The following is a 27,795-nucleotide window of genomic DNA, read 5'->3' as shown; positions in this document are numbered from 1 at the left end:
AGTCAGTCTGCATGTGTCACCCTCAATGTTGATCTCATTTACAAACTATGTATTTATAAGAAAATATAAGTTGAATTAGACTAAAGGTCACATCAATGAGCTCTGTTGACTAAGCCTGCTTTGTCTCCAATGGCTTAGAAAATACTGAAGTATTCTAAAACCCCAAAGGGTAAAATGGAGATGAAGTTTTCAGAATCAGCTGTCAAACGAGATCATGAGTTATCTCCAATTTCTGGCTCTAAGTGTATGAAGCTGGCCTAGTGCTCCAGATGAGCACCAAGAAAACCACAGCGCTTTGAGATATTATTTCATGAAACATTCATTAGAATTTTAGTACAGTGGTTTGAGTATTTTTAACGTTTTGTGTAGATATGTTTGCCTCCACCTGTGCCTGTGTACCTGTGTATATGCCTGATGCCTAGAGACCAGAAGAGGAAACTAGCGTTACAGATGGCTATAAACCACCAGGTGGGTGCTGGAATTTGAACCCAGGTCCTCTGGAAGAAGAGCTAGTGCTCTTAACCACTGAGCTATGTCTCCTGCTATTTGAATACTTTCATCTGGAGAAGTTTTAAAAATAAAACCTATCATTGTCCTATTCAAGTATGATAGTATTAGGCATAATATTACCCTCTTCATCTGGGTGTCAACTACACTTCTAGTAAGCGCATTGTAGTGTGGGAGCAATGATATGAACACACAGGGGTCCACAGTCCAAACACCTACAACCAGCTTGCTTAAGGTGGGGAAACAGACTTTAGCAACTGTCACAGCGAGTTTCTCAGCTGGCTCTTTCCTTGTGGCGCGATATTCTAGCCAAGGTGACATGGGCTCAAGCGAGTGTGTGCAGACTGCTGAACATCAAACCACTTACATGGTGTTCGTTGTTTTAACACTACCTCACCAAGTCCAGAGCTCCTCTAGTTAAAGACGTTTCTATGTCCAAATCCTTCACAATAATGATTTGAAATTGAAGAGTAAGCATGTCACACTAAATTTGGAAGAGTGCCAAGGGAGTACAATTGGAGCCTCTTTTCGTGGTACAAGACCATCCCCATTTATAGACTCAAAAACCCCCATTTACTAGAAAACACACCTGTCAACATCAGCACGTGATTCACACCAAGGCCCCAATGAGACACATTAAATTTTCAAATAATGCCAACACCACCACCAGTTTAAGAATTTTAAGTACATTTTATTAACAATGAATCCCTTTGATAAGATTATGCTTCAGGAGGCTTTAATGCCCTTAACATAAACTGTACACATTGTACAAAAACAATACAACCACAATAACAACAACAACAAAAAAAATCAAAGTGAGCAAAACCATTTAGGGACAAATCTTATTTAAATTATACACAACTCAATGAAATATTCTTAAGGAAAATATATAAATACTTTTTCTTTCTATGTTACAGTTATACAATATAAATCAGATTTCAATGTCTGTTCAGTGACCTACAAACACCAGAACCTCCAAAAATGTAGCAGCGTATTACTAAATTAAAAAAAAAAAAAGTCATGTGGTCAGAGAGCATTAAGTCTGAGATTCTCTTTATGATCCCTTACCACTTTTCAAAGCTAATTTAATTTACATCATTTGTTTCACAATGCATCATTAGGGTTTTTGACAGGGTAGTAATGGAACATTTTTCCACAATCATACATTAAAAATTCTAACCACTCCCACTCTGCCCCAAGACTTTGCATTTTGTGCTAGATCAACCTAGTTGGGGAAATTGTAAGATATGTTTTCTTTTTGGCATAAATTAAATTTTCACACTAAGAATTATAGAGTCAAAATGTGCAATCCATGCATCTGTGGCAGAGCTATCCACCTAACTATAAAAATACTCAAAGGGGCGGAATCCCACATTCTGAGAATCATGTCAATGTACTATAATGAACCCCCGGGGAGCTGAAATGAAAAGAAAACGGCTCTTTGTAAAGACTAGCACAGGCTCCTGTGCTTCCTCAGCACTGCCCTCAGGGTCACTGGCAGGCTGAGGTGAGACTCAATGTAGAGACACTCTCCTAGCTAAGAGATGTGAAGGTGGAACAACAGGCTTTGTCAGTATGGAGGAAATGGAGATGCTCCCAACCCACACTCAGGAAAATCTGAAATGCTTATTGCAAGCAGCTCTTCTTAGAAGTCTCCCAAACAATTCTACTTTTCTTTCATGAATTGTGAATTTGGGACAAAATGGAAGTAAAAGGAGGGGGAAAAACTTTACTTCCAAACTATATTTCCAAAGAGGTCACATGTTCTTCTCACACAAAATTAGCACCTAACTCTTATCACAGGAGAATATATAATTATATTCTAAATTTATTATCATTTGAATGAGAATTTTGTTTATTGCTTAATGGTCTGTGCTTAGAATGGGGCATCGGGGGCATCTTCTGCGGGGGCTGAGAGTGCATGGAAACAGCACTAGACAGTCTACACACACTGGCAGCCCACTGCACACCTGGCCTCAGTGAGGGAATCCAGCGTCAACTGTCTCAAGCTCTGGAGAAGAGCCGAATGCTACCGAGGACGCGGCTCCTGGAGACTTGGATACATCACCACAGCAAGAATGCACACACTTCCTAAGAGCCTTGCACTGCCATTGTCTTGTGGGATGTCTCTACACTTACTCTTTATTAGAAACACTTAGGTCAGGGAACACTGTCTTCCTCCATTATACTCCAAGCAGAAACAGAAAAGCATAAGATATTTTAGAGCCTATTTTCTTATAAATACTAAATTTCTCACTTTTTTATTTGTCAGTACTTAGTATGTGAAGCTGAAATCTGTTCTTGAAAAAATTTCAATTAGAAATGACAATTTACAATTAGAAATTCACAGTTTACAACCAGCTTAACTGTTCAAACTCCTCCAAATTATTAAATAATTATCAATAGTACAAATTTATATGACTAAGATTAATTCTAAACTCTTGAAAAACTACAGTATTGACATTTTGGTAATATCTAATATTTATAGACAACTTTCTCAATGATTTCTATTACCATTGACATCATTCATAACCTTTTCTGCTATAATTTAATAGTCTTAAACACCTATGCTAATCACTTGGCACTGCATGTAGTTTTCATCATAAAAGTCTACTGTTATACATGTACTTAAAAGAAATGTATTACACCTGTTGGTGAAACCATGGTTAAACCAAATAGCACTATAAATTTAAGCATAGACAATTTCCCCCAATATACTGATAATCACAAAGCTCTGATATCTTCCCAAAGTAAGTGCTATAGGCAGATACGATCACACACACACACACACACACACACACACACACACACACACACACACATATTCAAAGTAACAGTCAAAAGTCAAAACACAATCCTTGGCTTGGGACACTAGGGCATAGCCTCAGTTTCAGGATGGCTGACTCAGGGGCGTGAGGATGGGCATAGATTTGTGTGAAGAAAAACAAACAAGAAAAGTTATTAACTTTCAAGGGACGAAACCACAGATTTTATATACTCTGTTAACTGAGGTAGTGTTTAAAATGAATGTCTAAAATGTTAATCCCGTTTATGAATAAGACTACATTACTTCCTTTGGAACTGTAACCATTATTTGGTCTAGTATCTCTGACATTTGGTTCTCTGGAAAGGCAGTTTTATTGTCCAAGACCAAAGACCAAGGTGACAGGCATGCTCTTAGAAGCACTGCTGACATTTAATGAACACGGGTTCAGTGACGAAGTTGAAAAGGAAGTTTTACCCTCACTGAATTTTCTGGGAAAAGGTGAACTGTGCTGTAATGTGAGCAGCAGCTTAGAGCCCTTGTCTGCTTTGTTATCATGGAAGTTGCTATACAGTGCACATAAGAACAACTCACTGAAGTGCAGTCAAAGAGGAGTCAGGAAGGGACACGAAATGCTTCATCTCAGTGCCAACTTTCAGTGCCAGCAAGTTCAAAGAAAAATTTCTGTGAGTTATGTTTTCTAGTTCACAGGGTACTTTACAGCGGTCTTGCAAACAAGACCATTATGAGAAGGGTGTACGACATGGGAAAATATGGACCAATGTCTATGACGTGTTAAAGCTGATGTGCAATTGTAAAATGGGTTACACAAAGGAATTACAAAGGTCCTAGTCAGTCCAGCTGGATGGTTTGTTCAATAGTTATGATTTCAAAAAAGATAACCCTTTCACGTGTAAGCATTCTAGTAATGATGTTCATGCTACTTTATGTACAAATTTGCATATATGTTTAATTCCTGTAAAGATTTCCAAGTCTCTTTATACATAAACAAATTAGACAGACAAAATCTTGCCTTCATCAACTTCACAAACGTGATAAAGGCAACAACTATACTTTTAACTCACCTATAACTGCAATTTATGCAAAACAGGAACACTAACAAAAATTAAATTACCGCTGCTTTAAAATTTAGTAATTAAGGCTTTTCACCACAATTTTTAATCTTAATAACGAGTCTGAATGACTTTTCGATAGGACTTATGGCTCTTCCTCGTTTCCCTGGAATGTGTAAACTGCAGGCAAACCCGGCTTTCCTTGAGAGACTGCGGCATCACTTAACGCTTCTTTTGCTTGGGTCCAGACTACTAACGCTGGTTCAGTCCCTCTGAAGTGGTGAGAGGAGTTGATGAGGTTGGGTATCATGTGTTCTGGACATGAAAGTATTTCATATATACTATTTATTTGATCACAACCGTAGTGAAAAACCTTAATTAGTAAAAATAGCCTTTAACAACATATTGCAACAAACCTGAAGAGGAGAACAAATATGCATCCTTATGCAGTCTAGCATCGTAAACTAACTTCTAAGTCCCGAGAGTTGAGGCTTTCCTTCTGCTTTGAAGTTATAAACCTCTGAAGTAGTGTTACAGACATTAAGGAAGTGTGGAGAGGCGAGTGTGTTCCTCTGATACCAGCAGTTACAGCCCATGGGGTCACAGGATGCAGCCTCGGAGTCAGAGACTCCTGCTTTCCACAAATTAGTTAACAAACAAGGCATCTTTTGTATTACCCTTGATAAAAAAGCATTCAGAAACAACTGTGTGAAGGATGCTTCTTCATGTCCTGTTTTGTTCCACTGCCATTATGCTTTTAAAATAAAAAAATAGAAAACCTATGTAGGTATTCAGTGCTTGGCTCTTGCATATGATGGTAACTGAATTAAAACCGTGGTAATAAATCACGAGCCCCGAGGAGGGCCCAACATGGGAGAGAAGTTGGCTTGTCTAGGGATGCCAGCAGTTCTAGCAGTTCTGTACCAATAACTGCTGGTCAGTGTCAGAAGGTTCTCCTGCCTCACTGTCAGCCAGTCAGTATTTTGTGAGGCTTTCAGGAAATCCACAAGTATGAATACATATATAGTATCTACCTATAAACATCATAAATATGAGGTCAGGATTCAGCAGACTCATCAACTACAGGTTGAATTGGTGGAATTGCCAACACAGCCTCTGCTTCTTCATGCATCTAGGAAAAAGTAATAAATTGTTAATTTTTTAAAAAATAAAAGTGGTATATAATGTAGACATAATCTTTCAACTTCAAATACAGAATAACTCTGGGAGACAAATTTCAGAAATATAGTCTTACTTACTTGTAAAAACTGTACATCCTGAAATAACTCTTGTATGAACCGCCGACATTGAAGTCTAAATGTGCAGTGTGACAACAGATGAGAAACTTCAGAATAAAGGCATATGTCATCAAATGTTTGAGGATATTTCTCTTTAATGCTAAAATGAAAAGAGAGACTATGTTGTGATAAAAATGTAACACAATATATTCATTTTACCCCACCAAATGACACTTTCTGCTAATGTTTTTCTCACTCCAGATACTGATTAGATGGAATGTTAGCAACAGTGGCTTAATAGTATAAGTCAGTCAGTCAGTCAGTCTGTCTGTCTGTCTGTCTGTCTGTCTTTCTTTTCCTCCAGCCTTTATCAATGCTCCCATGCCTCACGCACTCCAGACCCTCCTACCTCCATCTTCCAGGATGACATGTGGATGCCACCACACCTGGTTTACTGTGAAGCCTTTCTATTTCACATTTTAGACAGTTCAAGTGTCTGCTTTTCCAAGATTATCAAGATCTGAGTGCTTATTGTAAAGTTATTTTCCAGTAACGCAAGGAAATTATGACTTGTACTTATTAGATAACACGACTATATAACATGCTCACACTGTAAGGCATTTAAGTTATTGGTCATCTCTGCCTGGCTAGCTTTCCATGAGGGCAGCACCTCAGAGGCAGCCATGGAGGTGGGAGGCTGGGCTGATGGCCTAACTCTTGCAGCTCTGGACCACACAGCCAACACACACAGAGCACACGAATACGTCTTTAGACAACCACTGCTTGCACAACCATAAGCTGTGCAAATAAAGATGATTTGCTCACAACTTTCATTCATCAGGTTCTGACTGAGAAACACAGTTTAAGCAGGAACTCGCACCGGCTCACAGCCTAGGCTGCCTCTCAAGCATGTACTCTTTAGGTCTCCTCAACTTTCTTGAAATGTGGTCGAGAGCCGGGCAGTAGTGGCACACACTTTTAATCCCAGCACTTGGGAGGCAGAGGCAGGAGGATTTCTGAGTTCGAGGCCAGCCTGGTCTACAGAGTGAGTTCCAGGACAGCCAGGGCTACACAGAGAAACCCTGTCTCAAAAAAAGAAAAGTAATTGAGAAATCTAAAAAGATTTTTTTTTTTGGTATGTTGAGTTATAGCCACTAATAATTATTTCAGAAACTGGTATTTAGAAAATTTAAAAACATGTTATAGGTTAAATAGTAAGTTATTTAATTAAACCCCCAAATTTTACCAAAACACAAAAGGGGGTGCAAGAGTGGTCCTGCTTTTAGATATTTTGTTTCAAGTCTGGCTGGATCCTCACTCCCTCTTGCCATTACTCTGCTCTGCAGACTGAGGTGCCACAGCCATCACCTGGAAAGCCCCCCACAGGTGGACCCAGCCTGTGACTGCAGCTGGGGAGCACACGGGTCTTTCTTATGATTTACAAGTAGAACAAGCTGACAACCTTCATGCAGTTACTCACGTCAAAAGCCCAGTTTCGTGACACTTGGTGGAAACTGAACTACTTAAGTTGACGACTAATCTTAGCACTTCTTTACGAAGCAGGATCCGGCACATCGGTGTATCATCTGGAATGGTTTTAACACCTGAAATGAAGACATAGGTGTGAGGTCCCCTATGTCATTACAACGTAGAATGATTACAATTCATGGAATTTATTTTCAAACTACATAAGCAGCTAAAACTGAAATCAGCTGCACATAATCTGCTAATAACCTAGGAGCAAAGCTCTACCAGAAGCAGCTCCCTGACAGGGAACCTGAGGACGGATGACACAGGTGAACTACTTAAAAGAGTTTGCTAAATGTTTTCACTAAGGCTGACCTGCAGAGCCCGAGACAACTCTAATCACAGTGCATATGCTAATGAGCAAAGGCAACTGAAGACTGTTTTGTTAAGGAGTAGGAAACTGAGCTCGAAACTCACCCAGTAACAGCTCAGTGCTCTTGGTGCTGCTAGCTGAGCCTTCTTCCTGAGATGCACCATCGCTGCATCCAGAAATCCCCGAGAACTTAGAGGGAACCACTTCTAAGGGATTGTGGATCGTTTGCTCGCACCAATCAGAGTACGGAATATCTTGAAGATCTGAAGAAAAAAGCATTTGACTTAAAGCTCCACTCTTGCAATAGCTACTGCATACACTAAATGAACTCCTTCTCCATTCTCAGTGACTTCTCTTCCAGAAGACTGTCAAAGTAAACCTAGACTGACCAATGATGAGCACTCAAACAAGGGAGCCTGCTAGAGTCAGTTTTCCTAGTAACAAAACACTGTAGGAATCTGTGTGTGATTGAAACTCAAGCAGTTACATATAAAATAAACACACCGTACTGGTTCTGTTCTCTCTTGACTCATCCTTTCTACCTGTATCTGAATGCCTTACCTGGCAGTAAATATAATTACAAGTAGAAGGTGATTTCAGATCTTTTCCTAGTATAATTTTTCTTTCTTGTTCTTCTCTCTAATCACTGCTAAGGCCCCCACAGTGGCATTTTCAAGTCATCCAAATATGTAAGCTAAAGTACTTTTTTAGTTTAAAAATGTCAAGGGCATGTCAAGGGCATGGAGAGGCTGGACAGTTCAATGGTAAAAGGTGCCTGCTGCTTTGCCTTCTTATCCGAGTCCAACTCCAGGGCCCACAGAGTGAAAGGAGAGACTGACTCCCTGCACTTGTCCTGATCTTCGAGGGGGCCCTGTGTCACCTGCACACTAGCACATGTGCAAGTGTGGGACACAAACACACTCAAGAACAAATTTAAAAATGTAATAAAATTTAAAAACATTTCCTAGGAACTAAAATCAATGAAAACAAAACAAAACTGATGATCATCCCTTCACAGGAAGTAACATTAGACATCCTACAAAATCACACAAGGTTAGTACTATACAACACAATGAAAACAAGCTAAATATTTCACTAGGAAAAAAAGAATGATCCAGACAGGGACACTGTCCTGGCTAGTTTTGTGTCAACTTGACACACCTGGAGTTATCACAGAGAAAGGAACTTCAGTTGGGGAAATGCCTCCACAAGATCCAGTATAAGGCATTTTCTCAATTAGTGATCAAGGGGGGAGGGCCCCTTGTGGGTGGTGCCATCTCTGGGCTGGTAGTCTTGGGTTCTATAAGAGAGCAGGCTGAGCAAACCAGCGGAGGCAAGCCAGTAAAGAACATCCCTCCATGGCTTCTGCATCAGCTCCTGCTTTCTGACCTGCTTGAGTTCCAGTCCTGCATCCTTTGGTGATCAAAAGCAGTATGGAAGTGTAAGCCGAATAAACTCTTTCCTCCCCAACTTGCTTCTTGGTCATGATGTTTGTGCAGGAATAGAAACCGTGACTAAGACAGACACTGTGCTAGAAAGTAGAACCTTTGCAAAGCTGTCTTGTTATCCTTTCTTCATAATACCAATGGGAGAAAGGGAGGTTCAACTTCATCCAATGTTGGTTCCGATGAGATAAACATTGCACTACATTTTATTCCACCTCCAAGAACTTCTAAGATTACTTTTTCCATTAAGTGAACCGTACTAGTTCTATGTCAACTTGATAAAAGCTGAAGTCATATGAGAGAAGAGAATCTCAATTAAAAACAATTCTTCCACAAGATTGGGCTGTCGGCAAGCCTGTGCAATCTTTTTAAATTGGTGATTGATGGAAGAAGGGCCAGCTCACTGTGGATGATCCTGGGCTCTATGAGAAAGGCTGCAAGCCAGGAAGCAACACCTTCTTCCATGTTGTCTCCATCAGCTCCTGCCTCCAGGTTCCCACCATGCTTGAGTTCCTGCCCTGACTATCTTTGATGATGAACAGTGATGTGGAGACCCACCTGCCCTCTGCCTCCCTGGAGCTGAGATTAAAGGTGTGTGCCATTATGCCAAACTTGTCTATTAATTTCTTATCACACATGTAGTTTGAAAGTCTATAGGTTCTTTCATTTATTTTACTCTGTAAAAATATCTTATTATAGCTTTGGACATTCTCACTCTTGCTTCCTATAGGATTTTTTGTAGTGCGCGCAGTGGTGGTAGGTGGGATTCTGAAAAGTCCTCACCCCACTAAAAACATGAAGCAATTCTTCAGCTTTCAGTTTCAGGCTCACACTCATGCCTTTACTCCACACTGACATTTATTCAGGGTTAGCGACCTCTAGTCTCATTACTCCCAGGAGACCCAGTTTTTCTCTTATAAAACACTGTCCTTAGTTCATCTGCTGAATGTCAGTTAACTGAAGATGTATAGCTTTACCTCCAGCTTCTCTACTCTGTCATCTTTATATCTGTGTTTAATGCTGATCTCATGATGCGCTGAGTACCGAGCTTTGTAAGGATTTTGTAGTCAATGTATAATTCTGGTTGTGTTCTCTGAAACAGTTCTGATGGCTGGTCTTCCTGTGATTTTAATAACTACAGAGCTCCACCACAAGTGCTTCAAACTCTGAATGTTTTAAGGAAAAGAATGTGGAGTCCCTAAACCATGCAAACGTTGGCAAATGACATAAGATGCCTTCCTTTATTTGTTTTCTTCCTCCATTTGTTTGTTTGTTTGTCTTTCAAGATAGAGTTTCAATGTGTATCTCTCTATTTGAGCTGGACCTCACTCTTTAACCTCAGAAATCTACGTGCTTCTGCCTCCTGAGTGCTGATATCACCGCCCAACTACAGCCCAGCTACATGCCCTCTCTCTTTCCTATGATGTGTAGGACATCTAACACTTTATAAAAGCTCAAAAGATAATCATAAATAAACACATCTGTAAAAGCAAAAATCCATCACAGTATACGGAGGCTCCGAAGGTCCAGAGTGTGAGAAGCCTAGTTTAGGAATCTCTCCAATTCAGGCTTCTACTGGGACTTGGAACCACTGAAGGGATGGATGGTTTCTAAGCACTCTCTCAAACTATTTGTGGCAAATTACAGCAAGTACATTGCTAACAGGTGTCTCCCTAGTACCATTAGCTGACACAGTCACAAGCTGGGAAGTAATGAAATACTAGGGACAACATTTGCAGAGTCGACCAGAGAACTCTGTCAGCACTAGAGTTCTGAGGGTAGGTAAGTTATATTTACCAAGAAAAGGTATCTGCACGTTTAAACACTAACTGAAAGTGTGTGTGTGTGTGTGTGTGTGTGTGTGTGCGCGCGCGCGCGCGCGCACGCGAGCGTGCCTTGGGCAGAGTAGCTGGAAAAATAATCATTTGCAGCAGCTGTTCAAAACTTAGGCATGGTCTACCAATGATAAGAAATGAGAATGACGAAACCCACAGAACAGAGTAAGATTATCTGTGATCTTAAGCAACATTATTAAAAGACAAAGTGGAGGGAACGAAGACTGGACAATAGTACACTAGGCATACGCTGAAGAGCATCCATGTCTGTGGTTAGAGATGGAGTACCAAGGCTGTCACAGCAGTAGTAGGGCTACTGGCAGGCTTGTGAATAGAGCGGAGTGAAATCCAAGGATACCACTCACCGGAGTGACTACAGATGGAGCTTAGCTGGTTACTGGGCTGGAAGCCCAGGATGTCAATGCAGACACAGTAAAGGCAATTGTCATCTGTGTGCTCCTGAAGTCCTGTGTCTTCTGTGCTCTCTAAGAACAGAGAAGCGTCCGAATGGACAGAGTTCATTATTTCTGTGAGACTCATCTGCTGCCGTAGCAAGTGAAAAGAGTTCTTCACGAGACCGCCAGCTCCAGATGAAAGACCTGCATGTTTAAGTAAATAAAAACACAACTCGATCACGACACTGTTGGTATCTTTCTCATGCCTTAAAATAGTACTGTTTATAAAGATAAATATTTAGAACTCGCTATGACCCAATATCTAATTCTGATTAGGGAGGAAAGACAATTCTGTATTGTAAATTATGAAAATTAAACCAGCACATATTCCTTTACTATTTCAATATAAGGTTTTTAAAATACAACTGAAAAAAAAACCAGATTATTGTAGTATTTCAATTAACTCTCATAATTGCTTAAACAAAATCAGTAATTCTAAGAGGTATAAATTATAAACCTATTGAGTCTATGCTTCACATGCACATACTACAATTCATAGCACAGAATAAAATGTGTGATAAGTTAATCCTCATCTTCTTTCATTCTGAACAGCTGTGTCTCTGACCTATAAAATTAGTTTTAACATTTCTCTTGCACTTTAAGAAAAATGAAAGAACTATTCTGGATTTTATCAACTTAAGAGGCTGGGATCCTCACTGCAAAAATATTTTCTTAAAAAAAAAATGTGTTTTACTGTTTGTTGCCTGTCCATGGAATATGTTCTACTAGCTGGGCTGCATTGTCTGGCCTCAGTGAGAGAGGAAGCGCCTAGCCTCACAGAGACCTCAAGTGCCAGGGCAGGGGTTGGGGAGGGGGATAGTCAGGGAGGCCCCCAGGTGCTCAGAGAACTGGAGAGGATGGGGGAACGGTTGTAGGAGGGGGTGACTGGGAGAGAACAGTGAACAGGAAATAAGTAGAAAGTAAAATAAAAAATTTTAAAATGTACTTTACTTTTTAGTTGACCGAATTATTTTGGCTTAGTGTTTAAATAAACCCCAGAGTTTAGTGCACCTAATTTTTAGTGTTATCTAGCTAAAAAGAGCATTTCATTGAAGTCTCAGTGAAACAAGAAACACCATTACCTCCTCCATCATGGGAAAACATTCTCGCGCCTCGGTCATCTGGGGGAGGCACATGCTTTGATTGAAAGTAAGGAATATCCTTTATCTAAAATGCATACAAATCATGATCAGTTTCATCATACAAAGAAATTCATTATGAATATTAAGAAAACTAAAGGCAATGCAACAGAAACAGAATTACTGTAGCATGTAAATCTAGAAAGCAAAGTTTACTAAAGATGATTAAAATCATCAAAATATAACCAAATACTGGTCTCTTAGCCATGTTCCTGGTGAATTAAGTGGATATTCAAATACTTTATTGTTTATCTAAAGTACCCAGAGGCTGGGCATAGTTCTAGTGAGTTAAAGGGTGTTTGCTGTACAAGTCTGAGAACCTGAGTTTCAATCTCCGGCATGCACATAAATGCTAGGTGTGTTCACATCTATGTGCTTGTCAAACAAGGGCGAGAAGGATGGAGACAGAATGACTGGGAGGGCTTGCTGGCTGCCAGCCTAGCTCCAGATTCTAGGAGCAATCCTGTGTCAAGTGAGTAAGGCCAAGTACTAAGCAGGATGACTAACAAGTTTCTCTGTCTACTGCAAACATGTGGACCTACATGCATCTATGCATCCACAGTACACATACTTCTACTGTACACACAAAGAAAAACAGACTGAAGAAATAATAAAACAGCCACCTAAGAAAAAATGTATTCTCTGGTACTATTACACGCAACTAGAAACTGCCCTATTTCATGGGAGCAGGGCTACTGTATGTGGGCACCATAGTGGCTGCTGGAGAGAAGGTATCAGAGCCTAAAACACATGAGTCAGACAGAGTGTTGCTCTAGACACTGCAGCCTCTAAAGAGGCGCACAGAAGGGCTCAGAGTGTGGACTTCTCATCTTAACACATTTTTAGATGAAAAATCACCTCCAAAACCTATTAGGGTATCCACTATAAATTACAACTTCTAATAAGGAGCTACCGAACATTAAAAAAACAAAAGAAAACAAAACAAGCAAGAAGCCAACTAATAGAAAACAGGAGCACTCTGGATACCTGGAATATGTCATTGATGTCTACTGGAAGAGCAAGTCCAATGTAGTCATCGGAACCTCCGTATGTAGCACTGGACACCATAGACCTAACCGAGGAGGATCGCTGAAGGGTATTTTGATTAATAGGACTTAATAAATCTTCTTTATCTAATGATGCGTAACTTAAAGCTTTCATAAACCTGTAACATCACACACACACACAAAAAACAACCTTGCATTAGCTTCTTGATTTACACTGGTAAGTATATTAAAAACAACAACAAAGACCCCCAATTTATACTATCATCAGAGCAGGTAGTCAAGCGGTGAGCACCCGTACCTCCTGTGAGCACATAAGCACTTAACATTAGCTGCTACATATCAATGATGGGTCAGCAGTGATGCTCAGTGTTGCCAAAAGAATAACTGTTATGTCACCAGGAAAAGGTGAAAAGGGAGGCAGAAAGAATAACGTCCATATTCAGAAGAAAAGAAAACTAACTTACAGACAAGTATGCTCAAAGACTGCCTTTACACGAAGAGAGATGCTGGATTTGCTATACTGTGTAGCTAAAGATGTATCTACTAACACTAAGTAATCATTTTTGGAAAGTAAGATTAGTTGCTTATCAATCCTGTGTGCTAATTAATGCTTTCATCATCACGTAAGATGTCTGTAACACACAAGGTACGCACACCGTGATAAAATCCTTCCTATCATTTTTAAATATTACAAGGGACATCTCACAGCCCACGAGTCCTCCTTTACAGGCACCGAAGACTCCTCCATAGCCACGGCATGTGGACACCTCCCTAAGTTAAACTCTGTCCTGCTCATTACTGTTCATGCAATGGACACGGTTCACTCTGTATATACTTTGTTAAATATATGAAACATTATTCAAAGTCTCACATTACTAACTGGAAAACCAAGTCTTAAAAAATGTACAAATGTAAATCAAAGGATTATTTCACACAAAACACACAAAAGAAATATGTGTTTGAAATAGTAGCCATTAAGATTATAGAAGCAAAAGTAATTTCTAATCTCCAAAAAAGTACTCGCTTCTGATGTTTATGAAAACGTTTTTCAAGGTTAGTCTCTTCACTTTCCAATTCTATTTCAAGCAGCTGTAGCTCCATTTTGAACTGCATTGTTTATTGGATTTGTATAGATAAGCTTCAGGAAGAAAAACATTTTTGGTTTAGAAAGTTAACATTTTAAAAGTTTAACCACGGATCTAGCCGAGTGTCCCGTAGGCAAGCTCACAGAGCTGCAGACTGCCTAACACAGCAGCTCTGCTTCGTGGCTGCAGCCCTCCAGCCATGCCTCGTGGCTGTGTTCTACACTCATGAGGATGGCAGAGCCAGTGACTTCCAGTTACAAGAACCACCACTGTACATTTTTATTAAGAGGGGACAAAAGTCACTATCTGCTGCCAGGACCTTCTTTATTAAAAATGTTACCTAAAAATCAGAAATGAGACTGATCAATTACAGAAGTGACTCCCAATTCTGACAGTGAGACTGTCCTGTAAATGAAAGCTTATTTTCTCTTTCCCAGATAGTGGAGTTACTACTTGACACCTACCAGTCTGCATAGAGAAGTATAAACCATTTAAATAGATATAATTCGCCGGGTGTGGTGGTGCACACCTTTAATCCCAGCACTCGGGAGGCAGAGGCAGGCGGATTTCTGAGTTCGAGGCCAGCCTGGTCTACAGAGTGAGTTCCAGGACAGTCAGGGCTACACAGAGAAACCCTGTCTCGAAAAACCAAACCAACCAACCAAACAAACAAATAAAATAAATAGATATAATTCAACTATGAGAATTCCAACAACAAACAGGTGTGGAACTTTTTATAACCGTCAAATTTCAAAGCATATCATTATAAAAAACAAATTTAAACTATACTGTTAATAGCTTGATATACCCTAAATATGGAATATTTAATATATAATTAGAAACTCTTGCTTAGTCTCGAGGACCCAGGAGTTCATTTAGTGTTTATTAGGTTCCTATTTAATTATGTGTTCTTAAAACACAATAATGTAACTGATGTTTTCAGTTATTTTGAACTAGTAGGAGGCCAGCTTGTGGAGCTTTACCTTGACCTACCTGAAAAGGCTGTTTGCTACTGTAGGTCTTAAGCTCCTGACTCCCCCGACATGCTTCTTTTTAAAATCGATCCTTGCAGAAGCGAGAAATAAATAAGAAAAGCTTGTGACTTGTGTAACCTTGCAAACCATGTTTACTTTCAGGGCCTAATGGAGTTTATTTCCCCCCTCGCAGCTGCAAGAATCCATTTCAAATGCTCTCAGGTAACGAGGCGCTAGCTCCCACAGCCTACTGTGGTAAGTGGGTCGGTTCTGAGACTCAGCTTCTGTGGTGCTCAAGCTGAGGAGTGCTAGTGTCTTACATTTCAATCTGTGAAAACCGAGCCACGCGGACTCATCTTTCAGTGCATACTGCTCACCTGCTTGGCGTCAGTCTGGACTCAAAGCTGTTGGCCTTCATGGTGATGGTGTCCGTAAAGAGCACATCTTTTGCGGGCGACGCCAAAGCTTCAGAGTGAGACAAGGATGGGTGCATTCTTTGCTGCTGTAATCTTTTCAGTGTAGCATAGCCAAAGGCATCTCTAGAACTTGTGTAGCTGAAGTTGCAATCGGCTAGACTTTTTATTGTTGCAATGGAGGGCGCTTTAAGGGACTGTGCTCTTCTAGGAAGGGTATGAGAAGAACCTGGTGGCACCAGGGACACTGAGTTCGATTTGGAGAGAGACAGATGGTTAGACTGTGGTGTCAAATAGTGGCTCGTCTTAACAGTTTTAGTACTTACCACAGTACTCAGACTTCCACAGTCCGTGTCCACAGTTGTAGGGTCTACAGCGACAGTCTCTCGGGAGGGGCTTGAGCTCATTGAACTGATGCCACTCGTTGTAGTGTCCGTGTTAAAACTTTGGCTGCGGATCTTCATATGGGAGCTTGCTGAGCCTTCCACAACCAACCTTTCTCGGCTTGTGTTTTCTCTGTGAGTCTCTGTACCACAACTCTTAGGGAATTTTAGGTCATTCTCTCCGATACTTGGAGTGCTGCCCGTGTCTTCAAGGTGCTTATTCCCAACAAAGGAAGTTTCTAGCTGTAATGTTTTCTGTGCTGAGGAAGTTGTGAAGTCTTCGCTGTGATTAGAGTCAACACTGGGCTCTGTAAGGGTTCTGATTCGCCGGTTGCTTGTCTTATTTTCAGATGACAGTTTTCCTCCTTTTGGATCACTGCTACTGCGGTGTTTTTTAGTAGGCAAAGTAAGTGAACTTAAGATACGATTCTTTACAAGTTTGCTAGAGGCAAAAAAGGGAAATGAATTTTTATCTTTTATGGGTCCAGGTCGGTCATAAAATGCTGGCTCAGCATCTTCATTGATGTCAAGGAAAAATGTACTGGTGGAGCTGCTGCCGAAGCGGTCGTCCTCCAGTATGAACATGCCTGAAAGTCAACAAGCTGCTGTCAAAGCATGCAAACATGAAGAATTCACCACAGTGCTGAGTGATACCACATTGGTTAACCAGTCATGGGGAAGGGGATTAATTCATAAAACTGCTTCCCTGAAGCTCAGAGTTAGGATGTGAATGAAAAAAGAAGATTGTATCATGGCGAGGATCTATGAAGAAAACTGCAGTGCTTATCCCGGTGCAGAGTGTATGAGGTTCCTATTGATTGTTCCAAATAGTCAAAATAAAGTGAAGAACCCTTGAACACAGACGTTCATTCTGTTAGACAGGCCACATGGCTTCTTTTCACTACAGTGGCAGGAGACACTCACCTTAGAAGAAATGAATTCCCTAAACTTGAAATATACTTCAACCCTCCACATTTGAGTTATTCACAGATGGGTTCAAGTAACCAGAGACCAAAAATAGTCATAAAAAGGTACTTATATTAAACATGTACCTTTCTTGTTATTATTGCTTAAGCAATTAAGACCAAAACTTAATATTGAGCACTCAGATTGGGCATTATAGAGGATCTAAAGAGTATTTAGGAGATTTGTATTAGAATCAGTTCTGGTACTGAGGTGGGAGCTTGGGATCTCTCACAGATATTCAAGGATAACTGCACTTACAGAAAATAAAGGCACACATGTAACCAATTATGCTCACTGTCCATTTTGCCTCATATGCTGTTCTTAGTGTCTACCTGTAAGAGATCAGTTAATGTAGGTGTCTGTCTAAATGTACCTGTAAGATTTATTTTATTTGTTACTGTCCTGTTGAGTAATTATTAAGGACTTTAAATATACTTTGAAAAAAAAAAAAAAAAGAAAGTAAAATCCTAAATAAGCTCATAGATTACACTGGTTTTCCAAATTTTGCAACTCTAAGATATATATCTTTTTATATGGAATTTCTCAGGAATCAATCATGTAACAAAGAGTATGGAGAAGTATAATGGGCAAGATTTATTTCTTTTTCTTGTTGGAACACGAACATTAGTACATCTTATAATTCAAGTTATCACTTGGGGGTGAAATATGGTTCAATAAATGTATGATTATCTTTATGTTTTGAGATAAGATTTTACACTGAAGTCCATCTGGCCTCAAGTTCACTATGAACTCCAACTAGTCTTGACAATCTTTGAGCTTCAGGTTTAAGTGCTGGGGCTAAAAAGGTGTACTTGCAGACCCAACCTCTCTCCTTTCCTTACTTGTGTTGTACCAAACACAAACCTCATCTAGCTGTCCAAGTTGGTCTTGGACTTATCCTGTAGCCTAGTCAGGCCTCGTGATCTTCCAGCATGAGCATCCTGAGGCATGTTCGACCAGGACTGTTTGTGTTATCTAGTTTGCTGCTGCTGCTATTGTTTTGAGACAGGGTTTCTCTGTGTAACAGCCCTAGTTGTCCTGGGACTTGCTTTGTAAACCAGGCTGGCATGTAAAACATTGAGATCCACCTGCCTCTTTCCCCATCCAAACCCCCAAGTGCTAGGATTAAAATGTGTGCCACCTTGCTCACTTGTGTTATGATCTTAGAGCAAAGAAATATGTCTATACTTTTGTACAACTCATAGCATCAACACAGGCTATGAATCCATAGTCTGCTTCACAAATCATTTATTTCTGACATCCTATCTTTTTAAGAATCCAATTTCCTTTCTTCTCTCTAGTTCTGAGAATTAAACCCAGAGCTTTACAGAAAATAATCAAGTGCTCTACTACTCAGCAATACCTGTGGCTCCCAACACTTGCTTAACATCTATGATTTATGATCATCTCTGCTTACAAAATTCCTAAAGCTATCTCAAAAGCAAGGGAGAGAACAGGTTAGCTGGCAGTTACTGCTAGGAAAAGAAACACAGCTTCTAATAGGGAAGAACCATCAAGGTATTATTTTTGAAAATGGTAGTACTGGATCTGGGTATGGCTACATGTAGTCTGTATCCCAGCACTCAAGAGATGGAGGCATTAATATCAGGGAGTCAAAACCATCCTTGGCTGGTCAGCACGTTCCAGGTCATAGAAGACTCTTGCCCCCCAACAGCCCAAAGACTAGTTAGTAAGGGGAAATGTAAACTCAGATTGTAATGAAGCTTTGAGATCACAAATAAAAACTCCAACCCAGATTCTGGGGTTGACTCGACATGACCCATCACAGTACTCACTTGATGGTGCAGACTCACTCTCACTGTTATGTCTAGAGCTGGTCGACTCAGAGTTCAAGCTGAGGGTGCTTGGGACAGATGAGAGCTCATTGCAGAGCTGCTCCACATCATCTGGAACCACTGGCCATAGATGCTTGCGACTGTGCCTTACAGAATCCCAGCTGTGACATTTTAGAATATCACAGCCTTGCTTGGTTTTAGCTATGAGCCCAAGAACATATACACAGGTCCTGCATGTAAAAATATGTGGTAAAAACAGTTTATAATTCCAAGGTGAGATTTCTCAAATAGCCATAAAAGAATATTGTATGGGTATTTATATTTTCCTTAAAAAGACATTTAAAAATTGTTCAGTTTGTGATTAAAACAAAAAGCTCAGGTAGCAAGGCCATAGACCAGCACATTTAAATCGACAATTAAGAACCATAAAACTCTGTCTTACATTTATTTCTAAGTAAGAATATATTCACTAGAAAAAGTTCAAGAATGTAACATACCCTCTGATGGAAAGGACCTCACACTGTTTTGCAAGTTTTAGTATATCTGGGATCACATTTTCTTCCTGTAGCAAATTAAGCCCCCAATTCGATGAGCCAATATTTCCCTAAAAGAAATATCAAATATTTATAAGACTAATATTTTGAAGAAACCTTAAAATCTACCAAGAAATATATTTAAATCTAATGGGGGGGAAAAGTCCATGAAAAAAAAAAAAAACTTAATAACTAAGATGTGCTATAAGTAAGCAAATATATTTTAGAAGAAAAACAAAGGCACTAATAGTTTAACAGTTTAACATCTATTTCTTCAGCATACAGATTATCTTTAAATTGGTAGGAACAATCCTGGCCTTTAAATATTAATCTAAGAACAAGTTCAAGGTAAAGTAATTTTAACTTATTTAGTATTAGTGGGAGAAACCTAAAAAACAGAACCCATAAGCACTGAAAGACCAGAAAGGTTTACTACAAACCAAGGCCCAAAGAGAGGCTTTCAGCTTTTTAATATCTTCCCATTTATCCAAGTCTGGAGTGCGGACATTGTGACAGAGCTCTGTGATGATACTCTGGAGAGAGAAGGAAGTACCATGTAAGCATCTTATGCTTCTAAAGTACTTATAGCCCCTGGCACAGACAGCAAAGGTGTTCTCCCATCATTTCTGCTCACTGAGAACTGCAAGAGTAACTCGGCACTCAGCTTCTTCAGGAGGCCCAGGCTCTGAGGTCAGACTACACTTCTCACTAATCTGCACTGAGCTCAGCTCAGCTTCCAATGCAGGGAAGAAACCTAATGGTTTTGAGTATGTGATTAGAATTTCTTCAGTGAATCATGAAGACCACAGACCTTAGCTGAGGCTAATATTACACAAGAAATTAGTTATTCAAGTTACTGGGCATCCCTGTGCCTTGAATTCCTAATCTGTAAGCGATTATAGAACCCGTCTTGGGCTGGTGAGATGGCTCAGTGGGTAAGAGCAGCCAACTGCTCTTCCAGAGATGCAGAGTTCAAATCCCAGCAACCACATGGTTGCTCACAACCATCCTTAACAAGGTCTGACTCCCTCTTCTGGAGTGTCTGAGACAGCTACAGTGTACTTACATATAATAAATAAATCTAAAAAAAAAAAAAAAAAAAAAAAGAACCCATCTTACAAGGTCTTGTGAGTTAATAAATATTACATATGAAGTACTTACTGAAGTACACGGTACCTAGTATTACAAATCATAAATATTAACGCTTTTTAAAAATTGTGTGTGTGTGTGTGTGTGTGTGTGTGTGTGTATGTGTGTATGCCACAGCACACTGATACTAGAGGAAAACCCACATAGGCTGGATCTTTCCTTCTACTACAGTTCCGTAGGAGCAAACTCAAGATTATCAAGCTAGACAACAGGTGTTTGGGTACACATGAGCCATCTCTTCTGTATGTTTGTTTCTTTTAATTAGAAAATAGCATCTCCTTAAAACTAATGTTTAGATTTTATCACACTATACGATTATGACACCCAGCAACTTGAATATTGGCTAAGTCAGTTACAAAACAGCTTTTGAGAAAACTTGGCAAAGATAATGATTTTTATTAAGATTTTTCTTTTACTTTTTTTACAATTAAAATGCAAATTATGTTTTTACCTGTACTTCCAGTAAATGGCAGCCTGTTTTGTGGTGTACCAGTTGTCCATAAAGGTGTACGGGCAGGTAGACATGAGGTCGCTGTAGTCTGGTGTGACAAAAGATAACCGAGAAAGTTACTAACGTACTTAAGTATGCTAAATGAGTAAACAAGTACTAATAAGCTTGGTACAATTTCTAACACAACTACAAAGGGGTGAAACCATGAGGATGTCTCTGGAAAGATCTCAAAGTTTAATGGTGTGCAAGCCGGAGCTAGTGCAGCAGACTGGGCTGAGTCCATAGAGCGTGTCTAGGTGGGGTGGCATGAAGCATGCTCAGCATGCACTATATTCCATTACCAACGTGGAGCCCTGGGCAAGCAAGAGCTCTCCTCTATCAGTGAACAGGAGTCCTCGGAAACGTTTTTAAATAACTTATTAAAAGCTGCTTTTAATTTGGCATTTGAGAGACGGTAATACAGGGACCCATTGACTGGGCCATACCTTTGATTACTGCGACGAACGTAGTTATCACCATCAATAGGCTTCCTGTATGTAGTGAGGGCTTCATTAAGTTGTTCCTCAATCAAGTCAACATACTTTGAATTATATTCCTAGAAGATAATATTGTTTTAAATCTTCTGTTTTCATAATTATCTTCACTACATTACATAAGATATTTAGCAAACCTTAGAGTATGTTCACAAGTTTTTAGGAAAGGAGAAGCATAAGTTATAAAGGCACATGCTGTATCACATCTAAAAGAGCTCTATACAGCCTCTCCTTCCATGTAAATGAGCAAGTAATGGCCTCTGTCATGTTAGAGCTCTCATTTTCATTAATAAGTTGTCTTCTTAGCATTACATTCTGAAGATATTCAAGAGAAATTTTAAAAAGAAAATTAATTGAATTATATAATTTTAGTGTTTTTAGATAAAATTCTTTACTAATTTAAGTCAGATCAAAAACAAAATTAATTTCACATATATACTACTGAAAAAAATTGTAACTCAATGTTTTAGGGTGAGTGCACCATTCTATCTCTATTACAAGAGATTTTCATTTCAAACTGTCAACAAAAATAAGTAAAACCAACTTGGAAGGCAACTTAGCAGTATTTATTAGAAATTAAATTCAAATTTATTTGTATTAATTATATTTTTAAACAATTTAATTTATAAACTTTTAGAACTATGAAATATCTATCCTTACACTGTAATATAAGCAAATACCATTTATTTAAAAAATGAGGTGTGTCGGGCACAATCCAAATATATTTAGTACCAGGATTGGTAAAATTATGCAGTCCTTTAAAAAAAAAAAAAAGTAGTGGCCAGTGAGATAGTTCAACAGGTAGAGACATTTGCTGCCATGCCTGACAACCATTTCAATCCCTAGAGATTCCATAAAGGAAGATAAATGACTAAATGATTCCTGCAAATTGTTCTCTGACTTCCACACATGGGTGTACGTACACACACACACACACACACCCGACGCGCGCGGTGGGGGTGTTTAAAAAACAAATGAAGTAGATCTAAATACACACTATTCTGGAAAGATCTGTAAGATAAACTAATAAATAAAAATTCAGTTGTATTTACATTTGCAAACTGAATTAATCCCTTTACATTTTAAATAAAGAACATAAAAATATTTATGTATATAAATATGTATATATGTACACTTAGAGCTGTATACATAGTCAAGTACATAAAAAAACAAACTGTGAAGGATAGCATCTTCAGAGAAGACAGTGCAGGACAGAGAAGCCGTTTTTCCATTTTAAACTAGAGACTATGCCAGTCACACACTTTAACTTAGCATCCTGCCCAGGCTACTGAAAGCTCTTCCTGGTCACTGGGTTTATTTACTGTACAACAGTAACAAGGGCTTAATTAATACTATCACTGTACTTGCCTCTAATAAAAATGTCAGTACAAAAAACTCGATTAAGACAGGCATTTGAGCTTTCTACAGGATTAGTTATTATCCATGGGGATATATATATACTCAATGATAATCTTACCAGTGACAACTAGAACCATATCTTTACCACTGCTGAAAGTTATGAAATGGATTAAATTTCTAATAAGGGTTATTTTGAAGATCTGGTCCAAAAATTTTGACCTGGGATGTCAAGGAGACATGGCCCTCCATCCCAAGTATGGCTGTCTACTACTAGGAGGTGATATGAAAAGCAGAGGAAGGGCAAGCAGATACACTCCTTCATGTTAACTGTGGACCTGCAGCCGCTGCGAGATTCAGCCAGACGATGGGAAACACTGCCTTGTCAAGAGCTGTAAATGAGAGGCCCATGAACGTAGCCCCCCAAAAAGACTCAACATAAATCAGCTCACTTAGAGCCAGCAAACCCATATGAGTTTACCAAGAGAGAAAGAATGTTCCTTCCTCCTGTTTCAAACCTGGAGTGGTATGAAATTTATAATCCAAAAATAAAGGAAAGGGCTGAAGATGGCTCACTAGGTCAAAGCAATTGGCTACTGTCTGGACCCTGGCTTGATTGTCAGCATCTACATGGTGGCTCACTGCCCTTAGGACGTCAGGTCCAGGGGATCTGCTGCCCACTTCAGGTGCCTCCACAGGCACCAGGCACATGTGGTCAAAATAAAGGGGGAAGAACAAAGGGCTCAAAGCGTGCTTGCTACCAAGTCCAATGATCTGCGTCTGAGTCCTATGATCTACATGGCAGAAGGAGAGGGCTCATTTCCATAAGCTGTCCTCTGATGTTCATACAACACACAAGATAAATAAATCACTCTAACATTGAAAAAGAAGTATACAAATATACATATGAATGTAAAATTAAGATAATTTAGCATTAATGAATGAATGTTTATTTGTTTTTGGATTTTGTAGATAGGGTCTCATGTAGTGAAGGCTGGTCTGAATTTCCAAAGGAAAAAAGTATATCTTATTATTTCATAAGAAGTTACCTTGTGCCATTTTTCCAACTGCTTTGCAACATAACCCCTTTCATTCAGGTAAGAAAATCCTTTCGGAATGGAAAGAAATCTGTAAATTAGAACAACCATAACTGAACATTGCATCCAAAAAAATTAAATTAGCACAAAGAATATGCTTCAGAAACAAACAGACCTTGGGCTATGTCCAATATAAAACAATACTAATATTTCAAACACACAAACTTCCATTTCTCTATCCATCTGACACACAGATAAAACCATGGGTGTACTGTTGTAATTGTCTTTAGATACGCGCACTGAAAGGACACTCTGACCACCACAACTGACTCGGCCATTTAGCTGCCAGAAGCCAGATCAGCCATCAGCCAGCTACATTACTGGATCTCAGGACCATAGCATGCAACCATGTAGCTTCTATGTCTACCTGATTCAGAAAAGCCCACCTTTGCACCTTTGCCTGTCTTGTTTCTGTCTTCTAAGCATGTCTTCCTTTTTTTTCCCCCCAATTTTTATTAGGTATTTACTTCATTTACATTTTATTTATTTTTTTACTTGGTATGTATTTAGTTTGCTTTCATTTTTTTATTATTATTATTTTCTTTATTTACATTTCAAATGCTATCCCGAAAGTTCCCTATACCCCCCCACCCCCGGCCCCTGCTCCCCTACCCACCCACTCCCACTACTTGGCCCTGGCATTCTCCTGTGCTGGGTCATATAAAGTTTGCAAGACCAAGGGGCCTCTCTTCCCAATGATGGCTGATTAGGCCATCTTCTGCTACATATGCAGCTAGAGACACGAGCTCAGGGGGTACTGGTTAGTTCATATTGTTGTTCCACCTATAGGGTTGCATCCCCTTCAGCTCCTTGGGTACTTCCTCTAGCTCCTCCATTGGGGGCCCTGTGTTCCATCCAATAGCTGACTGTGAGCATCCACTTCTGTGTTTGCCAGGCACTGGCATAGCCTCACAAGGTCGCTATATCAGGGTCCCTTCAGCAGAATCTTGCTGGCATGTGCATTAGTATCTGGGTTTGGTGGCTGATGATGGGACGTTGGGCTGTTCTCCCACACTTTAGGTTTCCTTTCTCTCAGGCTTCCCTCCCACCATGTGGCTGCTGCATGTCTGCCCTTCATGCCATGTTAGGGCACGGCCTTCTGGACTCCTCTCCTCCACTGTCTTCCTCAGGGTAGCTTTTAAGGCTTTACAGTTTGTCTGCTCTGGAGTTTGAACTTTTAAACTCTAATAAAGTTGTTCTTGACTTTTCAATTTGCAGATAAACTTTCACAATATTTGCAAAAAGACTGAATGCAGTAACAATAAGGGAAACGTCATGACAAGCAGGAAGGAGCACAAAGCTAAGCACAATCTCACACGGAGGAGGGGCTCAATTCTAAATGAAGCCCGGTTCAGACGTTCAAAGTAAATTCAGACAATCTCCTGGCCAGATTTGTATCTAACATTAATACACATGACCAAGAGGGCGCAACAAATGTACGTCATGCTCACCTCAGGAGCAGAAGCAAGCCCTTGTCTCCGAGGTGGGATAAGGCTGGTTTCATCTGAATCAGAGCATGAAGATTGGCCTAAAGACATGATCACCGAGTCAGTAACAATGCAAAGGTAGCGTATGTTCTGCTCCAAAATGCTTATGCACTCGGAGCTTTTTTAACACTACCAATTAAAGCAGAATAGTTTAATAAAATTTTGCCTAAAATGAAAGTCAACATTACCTTGTCTTCACAAGCTTCATCAAGAATATCCAGCGCTTCAGAAGAAATTGTTTTGTTTTTATCATGTAGCTGAGTTACTAGTAACTCAATTCCCCAGTTGTTGAAGAATTCAACGTTAGCTCTCAATAAAACCCTTAAATGTTTTGTTGCATATAGTCTGCAAGCCTATATAGATAAAGGAACACATCAAAAGTCATTATATACTACTTGCCACCATTTTGAAAACAACAAAAACCCTCTTCTACCTGGAAAGACCTGGAATTGAGGTGTAGTTACTATTTGATATGAATATATCCCTTCTAACTTGCAGCCTCATTCTTTTAACCTAAAAAATTTCTCTATGGAGTTTCTCAGAGACTAGGGTTTTTTTTTTTTGGTTTTTTTTTTTTTTTTAAGAATGTGTGAATGTAATTCCCAACTATTATAAATTATAATATTACAAATTATATAAATTATCAAATTCCTTGTATTTGGTGAAGCCACACGGGTCAGCATATGTAAAGGACATAGTACCCTGGAAATAACATCTTTATGATCACAGAATGTCCCCTGCCAGGTAAGTACAAGACTAAAGCTAAAGGTTAATTCAGTTCCATCCCATATCTTAGTTACTTAGGTTCTTGTGACTCAGCCTCTAGTTTATACAATACTGGAGGGAGCTGGCTAGAAGAGTACGCTTTCTTTCTGTGTTATACTCACATCCGTAGCTGCCGTGAGGATTTTTGAAAGAATGACTCTGGCTAATCCATCTCTGCTATAGTCTAGGCTGGAAACAGTGAGTTTTAGCAGGTGATCTTGGTTTTTCAAGGAACAAAGATTAAGGAGACTAAAAGAGAAGAATTATAAATTACTATGCTGATTCATTAATAGTAATTTTTCACTAGCTTTATTGAAATATGACTGACAAATAAAAATTATGTATATTCAAAGCAGAACACCTAATTTTTAACCTATCAGGTGATAAATTCATTAACAAATCCATTAGCACAGACAATTACGATCTTAAGGGATAGGTGTGTGAAAACAATTCCACATACATTTTTAAAATCCTACATAAATATTCTTGATAAAAGTGATTTACCAAACATGCATGCGTAAGACTAAAAGGCAAACTGTGCGTCTGGACTCCCTGGGACTAAAGCATAGCTCGCAATGCAGCAGATCTGAGAAGGCTCACCACTGAAAGACACTGCACTTTTCCAGCATTTTGACTCCATGAGGATGACAAGAGAGTGTTCCAATAAATAAGAAGTAGTGTTGACTAAGGGTGGTCAGTAAGCTATTATTCTGAAGGCTTCTCTCAGGTTTCACTCCAGATGAAGCATTGAGCCACTGAACAATATCTTTCACGAGATCTTCTAAGTATCCTTGCCCGTCCTGTAGTTAGAAAATCACCTTTAGTAGCCATAAAAACTTGGTGATAATAAGTCACTTGTAACAGATAGGATGAATGAATTTTAACTCTTTCAATGAAAACACCGTTACCTGGAGATAGCCTTTATTTCCCATCTCTCCATCTTACCTGAGGGTAAACTTGTCCATCTAGAGGGCAGATAACTCCCTAAGGTTTTATAACTAGGTAGGGACTATGTCAGGATTCAAATACATGTCTAAGCTTGTATTTCAAACATCTTATGCAGTCTAGAAAATAGAAGTAAGCCAGAAGGGCAGGTATGGTAGGGGTACACTTGAATCCCAGCACTCTAGCAGGCACAGCATGGCCTACGCCGTAAATTCCAGGCTATACAGTACGACCCATCCTATAAAAAAACCAAACCAAACCAAACACCCCCCCCCCAAAAAAAAAAACAAAAACAGAAAGAAAGAATAAAGAAAAAGAAAAGAACAAAAAAAGGGAGGAGAGAGTATCAAAGAGTAAGAGAGGAAGGAGGTGAAGGGTGGAGCCAACAGAAAATACCTGCTGTGCGAGTCTGCAAGACTTACCTCTTCAGACTCAAGAAGAAATTCTGTAAACTGACAGCCAACAACCGTGAGCTGCTTGGACTTGGCCAAGTCCAGATCCAGACTAGCATACAGTTTGCTGCTGGGCTTGTAAAAGTAAAGAAGTCTGCGCACAAACC

The 27,795-nt window shown here is 39.5% G+C and overlaps 1 protein-coding gene across 1 annotated transcript in view; it reads right to left on the bottom strand.

Moving 5' to 3' along the window:
- Positions 1 to 1,177: 1,177 nt before the first annotated feature.
- The window catches only part of Rictor (RPTOR independent companion of MTOR complex 2), a 95,436-nt gene continuing 68,818 nt past the window's right edge, over positions 1,178 to 27,795 (bottom strand). Inside the window, exons 20-38 of the mRNA XM_021208243.1 lie at positions 27,659 to 27,794; positions 26,892 to 27,091; positions 26,414 to 26,540; positions 25,715 to 25,879; positions 25,491 to 25,567; positions 23,992 to 24,070; positions 21,539 to 21,648; positions 21,054 to 21,141; positions 19,894 to 19,986; positions 19,418 to 19,524; positions 18,921 to 19,150; positions 15,740 to 16,745; positions 13,284 to 13,461; positions 12,240 to 12,324; positions 11,068 to 11,301; positions 7,527 to 7,685; positions 7,063 to 7,186; positions 5,604 to 5,742; positions 1,178 to 5,476 (exon numbers count right to left, since the gene is read on the bottom strand). Of these exons, the coding sequence (XP_021063902.1) occupies positions 5,402 to 5,476; positions 5,604 to 5,742; positions 7,063 to 7,186; positions 7,527 to 7,685; positions 11,068 to 11,301; positions 12,240 to 12,324; positions 13,284 to 13,461; positions 15,740 to 16,745; positions 18,921 to 19,150; positions 19,418 to 19,524; positions 19,894 to 19,986; positions 21,054 to 21,141; positions 21,539 to 21,648; positions 23,992 to 24,070; positions 25,491 to 25,567; positions 25,715 to 25,879; positions 26,414 to 26,540; positions 26,892 to 27,091; positions 27,659 to 27,794 (3,412 nt within the window). The 3' untranslated portion in view covers positions 1,178 to 5,401. The remainder of the gene's footprint in view (positions 5,477 to 5,603; positions 5,743 to 7,062; positions 7,187 to 7,526; positions 7,686 to 11,067; positions 11,302 to 12,239; positions 12,325 to 13,283; positions 13,462 to 15,739; positions 16,746 to 18,920; positions 19,151 to 19,417; positions 19,525 to 19,893; positions 19,987 to 21,053; positions 21,142 to 21,538; positions 21,649 to 23,991; positions 24,071 to 25,490; positions 25,568 to 25,714; positions 25,880 to 26,413; positions 26,541 to 26,891; positions 27,092 to 27,658; position 27,795) is intronic.

The sequence above is a fragment of the Mus pahari genome, chromosome 11 (assembly GCF_900095145.1).
Source record: "Mus pahari chromosome 11, PAHARI_EIJ_v1.1, whole genome shotgun sequence".
Classification (NCBI taxonomy): Eukaryota; Metazoa; Chordata; class Mammalia; order Rodentia; family Muridae; genus Mus; species Mus pahari.
This window is presented reverse-complemented; position numbering and strand designations above follow the sequence as displayed.